Raw genomic sequence first — 15,214 nt, 5'->3', positions numbered from 1 at the left:
ACCTCGGTAAAACTTTTACCGCAGCCTTTAAATCATCAGATTGCCTAATCATTTAAGGCGCAATGTGTAATTTTATGAGGTAAAAACAAATGTTGTAAATCCCATAAATTCAAATTGAAGCCTAGTAATAATTGCACTGGAGTAGACCGAAATACAAAATGCATCTTATGATAATTATTAATTGGCCACTATTATTAGAGAGTGCGCTCACCTCGGCCGCTCCTCCCCACAAAGCGCAGGTCATTGAAGCGGGCCACTTGGTTCTTCATCACGGCCGAAGCGTTCCTCAGCTCAGCAGAGTAGTTTTCATCGTTTCCAGCCATCACGGTGACCAGCGTCCCGTCGGGCACGTCACCGAGAGCCACAACCTGCGCGCGGACAGATAGCGGCCCGGTTATTCTGGGTCACTAAAGCAAATGTGCACATGGTGTGAGTAAAACCCCATCCGGCGTCCAAGCTTTCTGAATATCCACAGTGCGTTAGAATATGGCATATGTTATTGCATTGTTCTATTTTTATTTAGTCTATAGACAATTTATACGTGGCCATACTGCACTTTATTATTTTAATAGAAATATTGTTTCCAAAATAGGCCTTCTTTTACACACTTAGGCCTACATTTATTATATATGTTATATATATATATATATATATATATATATATATATATATTTGAATATTATAATTATTTTATTTTCCAAATAATCACATATCTAGCTGAAAATGAACCAGTAGTATTTTAAAAATAAATAAATAATAACAATAATAAGTGAAATAAAATCATTGTTAGTTAATTTTAGTTGATCAATGACGCAATATTGTTTTACAAAATCGTCTTACCTTGAACGCAACGGGCAGAGTTTTGTTGCACCTCCAGTGAGATGGTAGTACGGAGCAGAGGAAGTTGGGGCTGTCAGTTCGGACCAGTTCTCCGGCATGGTCTGCGAGGACGTCCACCACGTTCCTGGTGTCCGGTCTAGACCTGAGCGTCCCCGGGGTGGCCATGGTCCCGTTTCCGTCTCCAATCTTACTGCAGGGAAAGGACGTGGAGGGCGGCGTGAACCGTCTGGTGGTGGGCGGCTCTACGGGAATATGCATCACAACAGATGGGGTCAGCGCCACCTGACTGGGCTTCTGTCACCAATTCGACAATCTCAAGCGCTTGACGCGTCTCCAGGGACCGGCAGACTCAAGAGTCCTCAGTAAAAACGACTCTCACAGCCTCAACTGCAAACGCGTTGTCCGTGCGCACTGGGTCGTGGACAGTCAGACATAAACAAACTGTCTGGAGCGCATCAAAGTTGCTGCAAGTTCAACAAAAGGAAACGGATGCATACGACAGTCCCTGGCTGTATTTTTTTGCGAAATGGACTAAGAATAATCCAGCAATGTGCAAAAATGTGAAGCTCCAGGCTGCCTATTCTTTCGCTTTTTGACCAACTTAAATAACAGGCTATGTATTATCTTTCTATCGCGCATGAAATGTCCAGATGAGGTTGCGTGTCCGCGCGTCAAAAAAGTTGTTCTCGTCAGATCAGCTTGAGCTGTCGTGAGGCTCCGAAGTGCGCTTGTAGAAGTTATCCTACGCGTGGACGCAGGGAAGGCTGCGAGCTGTACGAGCAGAGTGCCGTGCTATTATTTTACCCGAGTCATTTTAGTGTTTGGTGGTTGGGAGTGCGGAGGTGATTTCCACCAATGATTCTGCTGGGTTGGGCTTCCCCTAGACCAATCACAATCCCCGCTCTCTCCTCCTTGAACCCTTGGGCTATCGACCTGCTTATTTGAAACTTTATTTTCCACAAATAGCATTCAAAATGTAATGCCTATTGTGTTTGGATACATTATCTCGAGTCGCCGTAGCCTGATATATAATATTAGGCTGCAATTTCAAATTACCAAAACTGGGCTTTAAATGTTGTTGAGCGTAGTCCATCATAATGAGCTGCGTGACCCGTGCTTTTACTGTTTAAAATGTGTCCAGCGCAGGGTTCTGTGGTGCTGTGGTGTGGCCCGTTTATTGCAAATTAATTAAACTGGCGGCTTCACTTTCTATTTATGTGAGCAACTTATCATCAAATTTTAACTTAAGAGCAGATGCATATCACTTTAATTGCAAATAATGACTGAATTAGAGAAAACAAGCCAAGGGCCCTCCTCCACATCAAACCGTGCCCTCGCGCCAGAGACTAGACTAGAAGGAGCTCCATCAGCGGCGCAGTGTCCGGCTCCCGCTCCGGGCGCTGCGCTACTTTCTGACACTAGTTGGCGTGTTTGCCTTTTCAATCAGTTCGTACTGATTCAGACACTACAACACAGTACGTTGTTTTATCACAAAGGAAAGAGAGTTAAAATTGTCGTTAGAGATCAAATATTGATCATTTTAATTATCATAATTTGAGCCGATCAGATCAACCTGTCATTAAATGTTCAGCCACTGTGCGCATGTGTGCACAAGCACCTGACCATAAGATATTCGCCGTTGTATTGATGGTTTAAGATATTTTTTATTTTGATATTATCCTATGCCATTTTTAGTGTAGAAAAATCCTAATCTACCTCAGAATATTATTTTAGCAGCCTTCAAATAGACCACATAATAATTTGTCTCGCGCAGATAATGCGCATAGCCTAATTATCGTGCAGCGGTAGAGTTTTCTCATTAAACTGATTAGGACTCACACAAAAAACGAAGGAAGACAGAATGGCAATTTTTTGTGTTGAAACAATGACTGATTATTGGAGAATTCTTGCAAAACAACGTCTAGGATCAAACCAACCGCAGGCCTCACTAATACACGTGCGTCAGTGCAATTGTGTCTAGTTCTGTAGTTATGTAATTTGCTATTATTATGAAACAAAAGGCACATATTTTATTGTTTTATTTTAGTTTTGAGAGCTTAAACATGTTACACCTATTAAATTTACATTTGTTCCTTCATCAAACCATGATATTTCAATCATTTGAACAATTACTTCTTTAATAATTCTGCTTTTTGTTCATCTGACCAGTTCTGTCAGAGAATTATATTGGCAGTATATCCGACTGAAAATATCACCCTCCATCTGATCACCTATCCCATTGCCTCTATTTTAAGTAAGGCTTGACTAGGACAATGACAATGCTGCTGATATTTTAGTCGTGCTCCTACCCTAGTTCATTATTAATATGTGACCACATGCTCCGGCTTTCCCTGCTCAGCCTTAATGTGTGCTCCGGGCGCCTGTCACATTTAGACCTCCGCATTTCAACATGCACTTTCTACAGTTTCAGCCGCACCGGCATTGAGGACAAGGCTCGCTGTGCCCCTGAACGATTTTTAATGATCTGGCTCGGTCGAGTCTGAAATCAAGACAGAACTCATGCAAGATATGTGAAACCTGGGCCCACCTCTAATAGGCCTCAGCATATACAATTTTGTGCCGATCAGGATCAAAAGAAATGGAATCCTTTTAGATATGAATATTAACATAGTTTGTGGTAAATTACAGCAAAGACTCATTGATTTCTTGTATTCCTGTCTGCCAATGTATGAATTGAGGACACTTGAAAAATGTAATCCAAATGTTTCCAATTCTACGTTTATAAAAGCAATGGCAATGCACTATTAGGCTACTACTAAATCAAACTGTACCATGATATAATGGATGTGATTTAGGGGAGAAAGCCATTGAGGCCTTTGGGGTTTGTAAACGTACACCTTGCTCAGTGCCACCCACACAGCATTAGTGCCACTTTAAGGTACTTTGAAGATGGGGACAGCCTCTGATACGTGGAGAGGCCTTTAAAGTTTTCATTTTTCAGAGAATGATCTATTAGTCCATGTAAACTCCCGGTTTATTTTCAGACGTGCACGTAGAAGCTTTTGGATGGGTAGCTATTCATTTGGATACTGGGTTCGATGGCAATTACAAATAGTTTGAGGTTTAGTGATGACATAAGACAAAGATTTCTATCTTTAGAGAAAACTGTGGCCATCACACATTTCTGTACATTCAAAAATTATAGGGCAAGCTTGGCCCTCAACCCACCAAATGCATTCCTTCCGAAAAGTGTCTGCTCAAATTTCAGCCGGGGGTTTCTGCTTGGTGGAAATATGAGTGTTGTGAATGGACAACTTCTATGAAATGGAGTTTTATTCCTCCAGGATTAAATTAGCTCTACTTTGGGGCTTTGGGTATTTTTTGTATGAATGATGAATTTTGCGGTGGCTGGGGAACGCCAGGCTTGTTTACTCTTCCCTCCCTTTTTTGAAACACAGCTCTCTATGAAATAGACTTTTTCTGCTTGATATGACAAGAGTGTCTGTGATTAGAGGTCCAAGCATGATGTAAGTCACCAAAGTCATTTGTGCCAGTCTCCTCAAAGCCAACTCATATTGTAGCGTCAGTGTGTTTATATACGCAAGTATATGAAGAAACTTTTAAACAACAGTGAGTGGCTTCAGACTGTTTGGGTTTCAGGCCGGTGCTGCTCTGATGCCTGATTCCTTCTCAAACTTTGATTATATAACATGTCAGCACATCACAATTGGTGGTCATTTTTGTCCATTTTGATGTTCAGACGAGAAAATAAAAAACATATTGAACCGTTTGGATTGTATAAATTTATTTTTTTTTCTTCACCAGACCTGTCTTTGTTAGTTTTAATTATTGCGTGTGTATTTAAACCGAGTTTTGGGTCATATAATCCACAATAACCAACAATCTTTTTGATCTCACGTCTTTCTATAGTTTGGCCTTTTTCATAAAGCTAGTCTTTGAGTATTTGAAATAGTTCAGATCATATAGTGACATAAAAAAGATGAAGAGCAGTGCAACATATCCAAACCTGGCACCTAATTACCCTCCAAGCGTGATGCAGAGATGCTTAAGTCACCAGAGGAGACAATGAGCACATTCATCTCATACATCTTTAATACTCTACCTACATTTTATAAAAGGGCCAGAGTGGAGCCAGGGGCTTATTAAAGCTCTCTGAATCAATTGAGCAGCATAATGGCTGTTGGGGGACAACTCCAAGTACAGTGTTGTTTAGGCTGTGTTTTTATTTGCTGAATGTAAATGGATGTCTTAATAAGTTCTAAACATATATGACTTGCAGGAGCGTTCCTTATCCTTCCCTCTAGAGCAGCTGCTACGGATCAAATGATGCCAATTAATTGTAATGCAAAATCAAACTCCCTGATAGGATGAAGTTTGTCAGCTCGCTCTGTCCTTTCTATGGCACATCCATTATCTACGCCACACCCGAATTGGCACAGGGGGAACTGTCATCAAATCTCAGTCGTCATTCGTCGGGTACACTCACCCGATGATGACAGTCAGCAGCCTGTGATGTGGTTGTAGGGCCTGTTTATTCTTTGGAACCCACAAAAAGTAGCATAGCAGGCTCACCAAAAGGCCTCACTACTATAAAAAGACCACTTTGGATTGAGTTTTGACCTGGTGGGTTTGTAAATTGGACCCTGCCTTTATTTGGGCTACTACATTGGAGATATATTCTTTAGTGTGACCTGATGGTGGCTTAACGTATGGCAGAGAATAAAGCTTTAACCCGAAACTTATTGATTACTGGAAGAGAGTGGAATTGAATGATGTCCTGTTGTTTTTCATGTTTTTTATGATCTTGATGATGATGGACAAAGGCCATGAAATGTGTCATGATTGACGCTCTCATTTCGTTTAACGGCACGTTGTGTTTTTCCAGTTTCTTTATTTATTCTCCTGAAACTCAGTATAACTTTTAAATCAGCCCCATACATACTTCAACTCCCCTTTTTTCACTTGAGGTTTATGGTGTGAGCTGTAATCATTTCTCATCTCTTTGTCTCTCACTCTATACAATGACACACACACAAAACACATCCACAGAGTCTCACAGTTTCTCTTTCTGGCCAGAGCTTCTGATGCAAAGACGGCAATCTGTAATCTGTAGTAATTGCATGTTGCAGAAAAACATTTTTCCGCTGTGGTAATCGCTGCAATATGTGCAGTTGCATTGCCAAAGTGACAGAACCCCGCCTCACTCACGTATCTTGACTACTTTGACTTTGCCAGACTGCGTACAGATAAAAGATAGTGGTCAGTTGTCCCAGGCCAGAGCGATATTGTCAGATAAATTAGAGTAGCATTGTGACAAATGATAGATGGTGATAGGTGAGCAGTACACACAAACAGCTGTGGCACTGTCATGTTGCATTCACCTTCTGCTAAAGACCTCTGGTTCTTGACAGTGACAGTTTAACTGCCACGAGCCCCACTGCCAGAGCCAGCTGCCATACACAGAGTGGGATAAGCATCTTTCAGACAGACACATCTCCCTCTCCACTTTCTGCTTTACAATTCAAAAGCAACTATCATAGTATTCTCCTGTATTTAGGGTACCATTTAATTATCAGCACTTCTCATGGCCGGTGTCAAAATGTCAAGCCCATTGGTCCACGTATATATTAAAGAAAGTTACCAGATTACAATTTCAACTGAAACAATTGTGTCTGAATGAGGGCAAAGTCACAATATTGCAATACATACACAAAAGTGTTATAGTACAAAGTGAATATGATTTAATTCTCAGCAGCTCTACGCTATTACAATATCATTACCACTACTTCATCACTCTTTCACTCTGCAGATTCCCAAAATATATCACTGCGTGGCACTCTCCAATGTGAAACCACACACACCTAAGCAGAGGACAGCTAATACTCTGAGACATTTATAGATACAAAGTACAGACACCAATATTGCAACCAGACTGTGTGCAAACCTTTTCCTCTCTGGGCTGCTACTCTGACTGCTGAAGCCATCCAACCTCCCAGTGTCTGTAATGGAGTCTCTGTCAGATCAAACAGCTCCCACTGACGAGCAGAGGAGACACATCGCGGAGCTGGAAGCCGTTCAGTCTGACAGCCCCAACACGTTTGACTGGCAATGCAGCCTGTGACTACTCTTCCATTGCTAGAGATCACGCTCAAATATAGTAGCGCCACCAGAGAGGGGAGCTGCGAGAGGAGCAGGGAGGGGGGACAGGAGCCTGGGCCGTCGGCTCACAAAGTTGTGAGGCATCTCTCTTACACAAAGGCAAAAGCCTATAACTCTGTCTTTGTCTCAAAATGAAATTGCATGTGAGACGAATATTAGGAAATGTGTATGGCTTCCAGCAACCGCCAAGCCTTTAGTGCAGAGGCTGTAAACCACATTTTCACCAGCAGACAATGCCCTTTTGTTCTGGTTGGTGGCTGTCCTATCTGAAGCTGTAGAGATGGTTGGCACACAATGCACTGTAAGGATGTAAGGACTGCCGACAAAAAGAGTGTGATAAGAAGAATGAGAACCTCTAACTGAAACGTTTAGTTAATTACTGTCAGTAGTGTCAGGAGGAACAAGAAGGACAGTCTGCCCCAATTCAGCCCTGTGTAGCACAGAACTTTGATGTGGCTGCGTGTGGAATGCTGTTGTTCATTCTTCCCTGCAACAAAAGCCACATGTTTTTATTTTTCAAAATAAGTCTCTACTCTTGTAAGTTGTGAACATGGTAAGGTATGGTCATGACAGGAACGGCATGCCACAAAGCAGCATTAGTGAGCATGATGCCAACTGGGCACAGAGACTTCTGGATTGTTCTTGGAGGTATTCTGCGTTTTACTGAAGATGGCATGGGTTGGTGATAAGTGAGTCACATGTCTACACAAGTGCTTAGAAGAACACAAACATTAAAGACAATTACGCTGGTTTTATTGCCAGAGCTTTTTTACTTAGATCTGGTGTTTTTTTTTCTTTTCATTCAGTTCTAGGGTCATCTCAGGTTTTGCAACACTCCCTAAATTTTTTTTTAGATCAATTTAAATTTGCATTTAATTCCCACTTCACAAGGCCTGACTTCTAGCACAATCATAGTCACCACAGAGTCCGGCTCTGCTGTGTCCATGCCACTTTCTCTGCAGACATGAGACAGCTCTTGGAAAGTGCTGGTCAGATTGAAAGTCTTTTCATCAGAAGAAACCAGGGTGTGGCCTCTCTGAGCCGACTGTGCCCAAACGTTCTCTCACACACGAAATAATGTAATCTCCCATAAATGTGATCTTTTGCATTGTAAGTTATTGAATTCATTTGATTTCAAATTAAGTCAGTCATTAACTGTTCCATGGACATGTATTTTGCCATGTTCTGTTTATAAAATCACTCTTGAAAAACTGGATTATGATGGGCATTATTGTTGGATTTACTATATAAAAGGAACTTAAATCGCAGGTAATTTGAATGGCTTCTCCATTCCAATGATTACTCTTAAATTGTCAAATTACTAATCAGTAATGGCACTGCCAGTTAACAGTTTGGATCTTAAGCCATGTGCTGTAAGACTAGATTTCTCTCTTTTGACTCACAACCTGAGCGCTCGCTGAGGTAACTTCACTCTAATCTTTTGATTGCTGTGTTGAAGCCTGGCACTGCACTGCACCACGTCAAGTTGGCTACGAGCTTATGACACAAAGATTACAAGAAACATTTGCGAAACCGATCAGTTGGCCAGCGTGATTAGGTTAATCAAACCAAATCAAACCAAACAGTCTTTGTGACGGAAAGAATGGCTCCTCTTATGTCATTATGTCAAGAAGCACACCAGTTTCACTAACTGTATAAACACTTTTGAATGTTGAATAAGCACTCTGAACCTTTGATCTGCAACAAGTTTTGCAACAAGTATAAGTTGCCTGCAATTGTATTTATCTTTTTAATTATTTATTTTTAAAGATTTTTGGGCAGAATAAACGCAGCCCTTGTACCTGACTGGCAGTGCATGTCAGCCCTGACCAGCATTTAGAGGTCATGTTTGCTTGTGAGTCAGTGCAGGGAGAGCGTCAGGCGCACAACGTGTGTGTATAAGACTGCATGTGTAATCCATAAGTGCACTGTGTGTCAGAGCTCATGACAGTGGGCTGGCTGCAGACACACTGACCTCACAGCAGACAGGCATACGCAGACGGGTCAGGTCTACTTCTGCTGCACAGCTGAGGGGGAATCCCTGGCTCCACAGAGCTAAAGCAGAAGTGAGCTGTTACATTGAAAGCACAAGGCCAATCCAGTTTACTTCAGCATCTGGTGTTGCAATACAAACATGGCCTAGAAAAGTGCTGCAGAAATGTAGACAATTTTATATATTAATAATATATTAATATTGTATATTGAATGATGTCTCCTTGTTATTGTACACACATACAATGTTTGTTTGTTTATAACATAACAATGAATGTATAATAATAATATATATATATATATATATATATATATATATATATATATATATATATATATATATATATATATATACATATACAGTATAAACTATGATAAGAAAAAGGCTGCCAAAAATTAAACACAAATACTGTTTTGCTGAATATAAATAACTACAGTATGGACAGATCAACAGTGCAAATAGATGAATTATTGTTGAAGTGAGTTATTAAAATGAGGTTCGTTGCCTCCTGCCTGAGGGGAGTGGCTCAAATAGTCCATATCCATAGTGAGAAGGGTCGGCTGTGATCCGACCTGCTGGTCCCAGAGTCCTGGAGACGCACAGGTCCAGGACAGATGATCACCTTCTCAGCAGAGTGCACAATGCAGTGTGATTGAGCTGAGGAGGGACTCAATGAGGGCTGTGTAGAACTGCACCATCATCTGGTTGTTCCACAGTATGGCATTAAACATCCATTCTCAAAACAATGACACAGCATCTCCAGACCAAGTTACAGGTCAAAATAAATATGCATGTTTTTTTCATTGTTTTCATGCATTTAACACATGTGTAATTGACTAAATGTTTAATGGCATGCTGAAAATTTCAGGCAAAGCTATAACCTCTCTATGGAGAAAAGCATATGTTGAACCCTCCCCCACCCAATACATGACATAATGCACCTAAAATTAAATAATAATAAAATTAAAACTGTGTTAAAAAATAAAGTACGAGCTAGAAAAATAGAGAATCTAAAAACATCTTTTAGCCTTCAGCGCCTCGTGTCCTATCATTATGTGCATTTTTTCTCCATTGTAATTAACTTTTTCTTTATTGCTTATGGGAAGCGGGGAACGAGTTGAGGATGTTTTGAGCATGATTAAAGTTGCTCGTAATGAAGTGAAGATCCAGTCTGGAGAAGGGGTTTGTCTGCGTGAAGCATTCCTCCTAATCCTTTGATGGTGACAGAATGAGTTCCTCCGGCCTCAGATCTTTGCTAAACTTTCACACATGATAAAATAAAGCCCCCTTTCCGTCCCGTGTAACAACCCAAGAAAAAGAGGAACAAAAGTGATTTTATTTGCCGCTCCAGACCCATACCCACCCATTTAAGTCATTTGTGGTTTATGTGCAACTGTAATGTTAAAAACAAAAGTGCGCTGCATCATACCTTGTGCTTAGTCATTGGCCATTTTTACTCTACAAAAAAGAGGATGTTCTCGCCAGAATCTAAAGTCAACCCATTATATTATATTATAATCGAATTATATTAAAATTAAATGAGTTATTTTAGATGTGAGCTGTAATAGGAGGAAAATGGTTTGTTAATGTAAATAATTACTGTTAGTCATTTCTTCTACTGCTGTACTAATATGTTGTGGAGCAGGTTAATGGTTTTGGTTGTAGATTGAAAATAAGAAACATAGCAGGAAGGCCTTTTTCTTAATGTTGCTGCAGGAAAAATGAGATCATGTAAGTATAACGACAGGAATGGAAATTTACTGTGTAATATTGTATTTGTGGCTGGTTATCCCTGTAAAATGATTCACAGACATAGGGTAACCTATCCTATTTTTTTAAATGAGCAAAAGCATTTTAGATCACAACAATTTCCACTTCCATATTATTCAATTATCGTAGTGTCTGCAAATTTTCAGTCCGGTTTCAAAATAGTCTAGACATGACAAATTCCTCCACTCTGTGGAGCCATTATTATCGAGTGCTATAATAATGTGCACATTAAAAACACTCTGTTACATATGTGTATTTGGTGTTAATTTTAGAATAATATAAAATGTAGTTTTATCAGGTTTGTGGCTATCAACACAGAGCAGCTCATGGACTTCCTGAGGAAACGGCTCAAGAAATAAAAATATTTATATTTATATTTTTTTATTTATATTTTTATATTTATATATATATATATATATATATATATATATATATATATATATATATATATTTATTTTCAAGCCACAAAATACATTCTGCACGTTAATATCTGATTAAAAATACCTCTTAGTATTTTTGGACTGTCAAAATAATATCGACTATATTAAGTATTATTACTCCATATCACTGTTACTGTACTCAAAATTACTTCACAGCTTAAATTTGTATTATCATGTTTAGCCGCTGAAATCTGGCCTTTGCGGTTGCTGATCGACCACCAGTATTTACTACTACACTTAGCCCAACTTTAGCCTTGACCAACGCAGAGTAGAGTGTGGCAGTTAGGGCCAAAAGTAAAAGGGCGTAGGCAGGTTTTGGATTAGCCGACCACATAATCAACACAGCCACTTGCATATACTACCTGCAAGCCGTCTTACTGGCAAGTCTGGCAGAAGTGTTTCCTATAAAGTCATGTTGACAGACGGTGAAAATGGCGAGACAGACCAAAAAGTAAATAAGTACCTCCAAAACGTTTACAAGCTTAATCAAGTCCAGAGGTTTTTTTGTCTTCTGTCCAAGATGCCTTCAGAGTTTTATAAATAGATATTATACTGGACTAGATTGAAGACAGGATTTTACTGTACGGTAACCATCATAAGTTTTCTATTATTTTATTTCATTATAGACTATAGAAACTCCTACTATCTGATTACACATTTCAACACAGCACTTGTTGTGTCATCAGTCCAAGCCTGCGACACAGCAGGGCTCAGAACAGCTTCCAATAAAGCACATTGATGAAATGAATATTTCCAAATATAGTTTTATTAATGAATCCCCTAAAGACAAACATATGTTTTGACACATCTTTTAGGGCTACAGTTAGGGGGCTTTTTATTTGTCAGTGGCTTTGTGTCTGAAATGTATCTGCATTTAGGAATTTTCACTGTATCACTGCACACACATGTTGTGTCTGGCCTTCCCAAAAGTGGCAAGAACAAAGCAGTCCCATAGAATTGTCCAAAATAACACTGCTGCAACTTCTCACACACAGTCCCACACTTCCATTCATGCAGAGCAATAAGCCAAACACATAAAACCATTCCCACCCTAATAAACCTAGAGGATTTTTCTGTGCCACAAAGAAGCTGGCTCCCAGCAGCGTAACACTCTAAAATGGACCCTCATATAAAAGAGTAAACTCAGTGGAAGGAAATGTGGTGACAGAAACTAAGCCAAGGATGTGACCAACCACACAGCACAGCTGCTACAACCCACTAACATAGGTACCCCAAATGTATAGTGCCCTATTTCAATCTGTGATATGTTTGTGAGCAGGTGTATTTGGTCAGGGGCTCCTGGCATCACCTTTCCGTTATCTTGGTCAGGGGTACCTCAGTCTTTTCAAAGTTGTTTTAATTAATTGCCTTTTATTCTGATTCTATTGCGTTTGATTTTTTGTGTACATGTATCATATGCTTAACGTGTGCATTTCCCGAGCTAGAACAGAAGACTGAGGTTTCTGAGGTGAGCTGTGCTCTCGCTTCTCACGCGAACTGCATCTGATGTTTGCACATCACATGCTAAACACTGTCTATGCCGAGACATATCAAAATAACATCTACAGACGATGTATTTTTAGAAGCGTGTTGAGATCTAAGCATATCTAAAATATTGTGTATCTATGCTTCTGTCTCTTAAACATTCTGACATTCAAACATTCTCCGTGTGAATTCCCGGATGAATGAAGAAAATTCACTATGATTTCCAGCGGTGATCACAACTCCAATCCCAATATCCATTTACACTCTTGACCTATTCAGGCTCTGTTTGTGAATCAAATGAAAATCAGACGCTCTCCATGGTTCTCCAGCTCAGTTTGATAGTGGGAATGCATGAAACCTGAAATGAGTGACACACCAGTCTGTAAACAGTGAGGATATAAAGCGCTGCAGATCCAGCGGTTACTGTGTGGAAGGGGAGAGGCCATTGACTTGTCAAGGGGAAACTATAAAGGCCTGGGTGTCTGCAGAGGCATCCTCCCCTGTCAATGCACAACCATATCAGAGGAGCGCTCTCATGTGAGACGCAGATGTACTGTACTGCTCTGGGCGCACAGGGCTGCAGAGTTTAGGAAACACTCTGCAAACAATTAGGAACTGCTCCTGCTTCTCCTGTGCGTCTCTCTAATTAACAATGCAATGAAACCTTAATTGAGAAGTTATTTTATTTGTATCTTTTTTCTGTGGGGGATTGAATGTTTGTACAGCATGAATATGAATAAAGTATTATGCACACGTAAGTTCTGTTCCAAAATATATCAAGACTGTCAAAGGGAAATGGGAGAATGCATGTAAAGTACAATACTCTGATAAAACACTGATTTCGATGTTACATTTCTTCACTTTTAGAAGCACTGTTACAGATCCAAACCCATTTGATTGGAATCACCACGGCAACTAATGGGTTTCTTCTTGAAGCTGCTGTGTAGCACTCACCACAGACCAAAAGTACCTCTCACAAGTAAAGCAGAGCGAGAGCGAGGTCCTAATATGTTTTTTCTTTGCTCTTTTATTGTGTTGCTGAGTTCCAGTAAAGACTTAGTTGCTTGGAGCCTCTGAGCTCGTATTCTTCACTGAGATTCACTTGATAATGAATGTCTGTGGTGAGAATCCCATTATGGAGCTACTCCACACAGAACACAGGGGCAGAGAGGCAAAGGCCTTTAAGGGCCATATCAGTTAAGTCAATGAGGGCTACTCTGCTTCTGTAAACCACCTCAGATAAATGCATTTATACTTTAAGAAGCTTACTTCCCAACTGGAGGAATACTAGCAGCAGGCTATAGACACACACTCACCTCGGAGAAGACTGCTACTGTAGTTGGAGAACGAGTCAAAGATGCTGTTAGATGCCATGACAGAGGAGCCAGCAGAGTCAAGAGACAGCCACTGTCCACTGACCTGAAACAAAAATCAGCACGGTTGACTTCCAAATTGAATCAGCTCAAAAATAGGTAGAGAACAAGGACCCTGCTCAAAGCTGTAGCTTAAAAGCCCACTCGCAACCAAGAATCTAAGGGTTAGTGACGACCACAGGAATCCCAAGCCACAAGCCTGCAAAAAGCAGCAGCACTGTGTGTTAGCAGAGCCCTGAAAGAGATGAGAAAACAAAGACCAGTGCAGAGGTTAGTGTTGTGTGTCTGTGGAGTTGGACTCACCGGGCTGGGACACAGGGGCCCACCTGAGGTGCGTGGGTAATGTAGGGCCTGGTGGCTGAGAGGTCTGTGGTCTGCTTGCCTGGAGTTGTGAGAGGTTAGCCGGTTAGCCTGAGCGTGGTCTGTCTTTCCTTCAGTTCACCGTGGTGGTGGCCTAATTTGAGCGTCAACATTAGCCACAGTCTATCTGCATCTTCCTCGCCATCCTCCACAACTCACTTCTCTGTGAGTGGAGGAGGCAACGTCACATGTCACGTGAGGTCACAGGCCTCTCCCTCCTACCTCCCTTCTGCTGCTTTAGCCTTCACTTGTATTCTCTTTTTTTAAGTCCACATTTTCCCTACTTTGATTTACTTTTATTTGATAGGTTATTCATGTTCTAAACCAATAATATAAAAATTTACATAAGCAGTTTACAAGGGCAGATTTATTCAAAGCATTAGAATTTAAGAACTAACCACAAACACACATTTTGCAAAACAATGCAGAATGAAAACTGAAGTTCCTGTGCTGTTCCTGAGGACAGAACAGGAGTTGCCTGGCGCTGTATGTTCCTGACTCGATGTCCTGTGCTACTTTTATGCTGCTCTGAGTCATAGCACATCTGTGTTTGTAAGAAGCCGTGGTTTTGGCCCTGAAAAACCTCCACCCTCATTTACCACTCAGTATCATCATCTTGGTTTCATTAGAACTACATTTGCAAGTTATTGTGAATTACCTTTGTATTTTTGGTTTGAACACATTATTTGTATGTTGCAATTGCTGCATGTGTGTATGTGTAATTGGTCTGAAAGACATGCATTTGAGACGGAAAACCAATGTACAACATAAAACGTTTTGCCTCTTTGAATGTGCAAAGCAATTTAACCTGA

At 40.5% G+C, this 15,214-nt stretch overlaps 1 protein-coding gene across 2 annotated transcripts in view; it reads right to left on the bottom strand.

The window, feature by feature from the left end:
* runx3 (RUNX family transcription factor 3) overlaps nucleotides 1-14,479 on the bottom strand; it is a 33,758-nt gene extending 19,279 nt beyond the window's left edge. The window contains exons 1-4 of one of the 2 annotated variants that reach the window (XM_072457146.1): nucleotides 14,346-14,479; nucleotides 13,986-14,088; nucleotides 841-1,082; nucleotides 212-368 (exon numbers count right to left, since the gene is read on the bottom strand). In XM_072457146.1, the coding sequence (XP_072313247.1) occupies nucleotides 212-368; nucleotides 841-1,082; nucleotides 13,986-14,043 (457 nt within the window). In that variant the 5' untranslated portion in view covers nucleotides 14,044-14,088; nucleotides 14,346-14,479. Of the gene's footprint in view, nucleotides 1-211; nucleotides 400-840; nucleotides 1,615-13,985; nucleotides 14,089-14,345 lie in introns of those variants that run through there. The other variant, XM_072457145.1, reaches the window with a different exon arrangement.
* Between the last annotated feature and the right edge of the window lie 735 nt (nucleotides 14,480-15,214).

Source organism: Eucyclogobius newberryi, unplaced genomic scaffold (genome assembly GCF_026437365.1).
Source record: "Eucyclogobius newberryi isolate DKJ021-1_F unplaced genomic scaffold, fEucNew1.0.hap1 SCAF_21, whole genome shotgun sequence".
Lineage (NCBI taxonomy): Eukaryota > Metazoa > Chordata > Actinopteri > Gobiiformes > Gobiidae > Eucyclogobius > Eucyclogobius newberryi.
The sequence above is the reverse complement of the archived record's forward strand: the minus strand, read 5'-3'. Positions and strand labels throughout refer to the sequence as shown.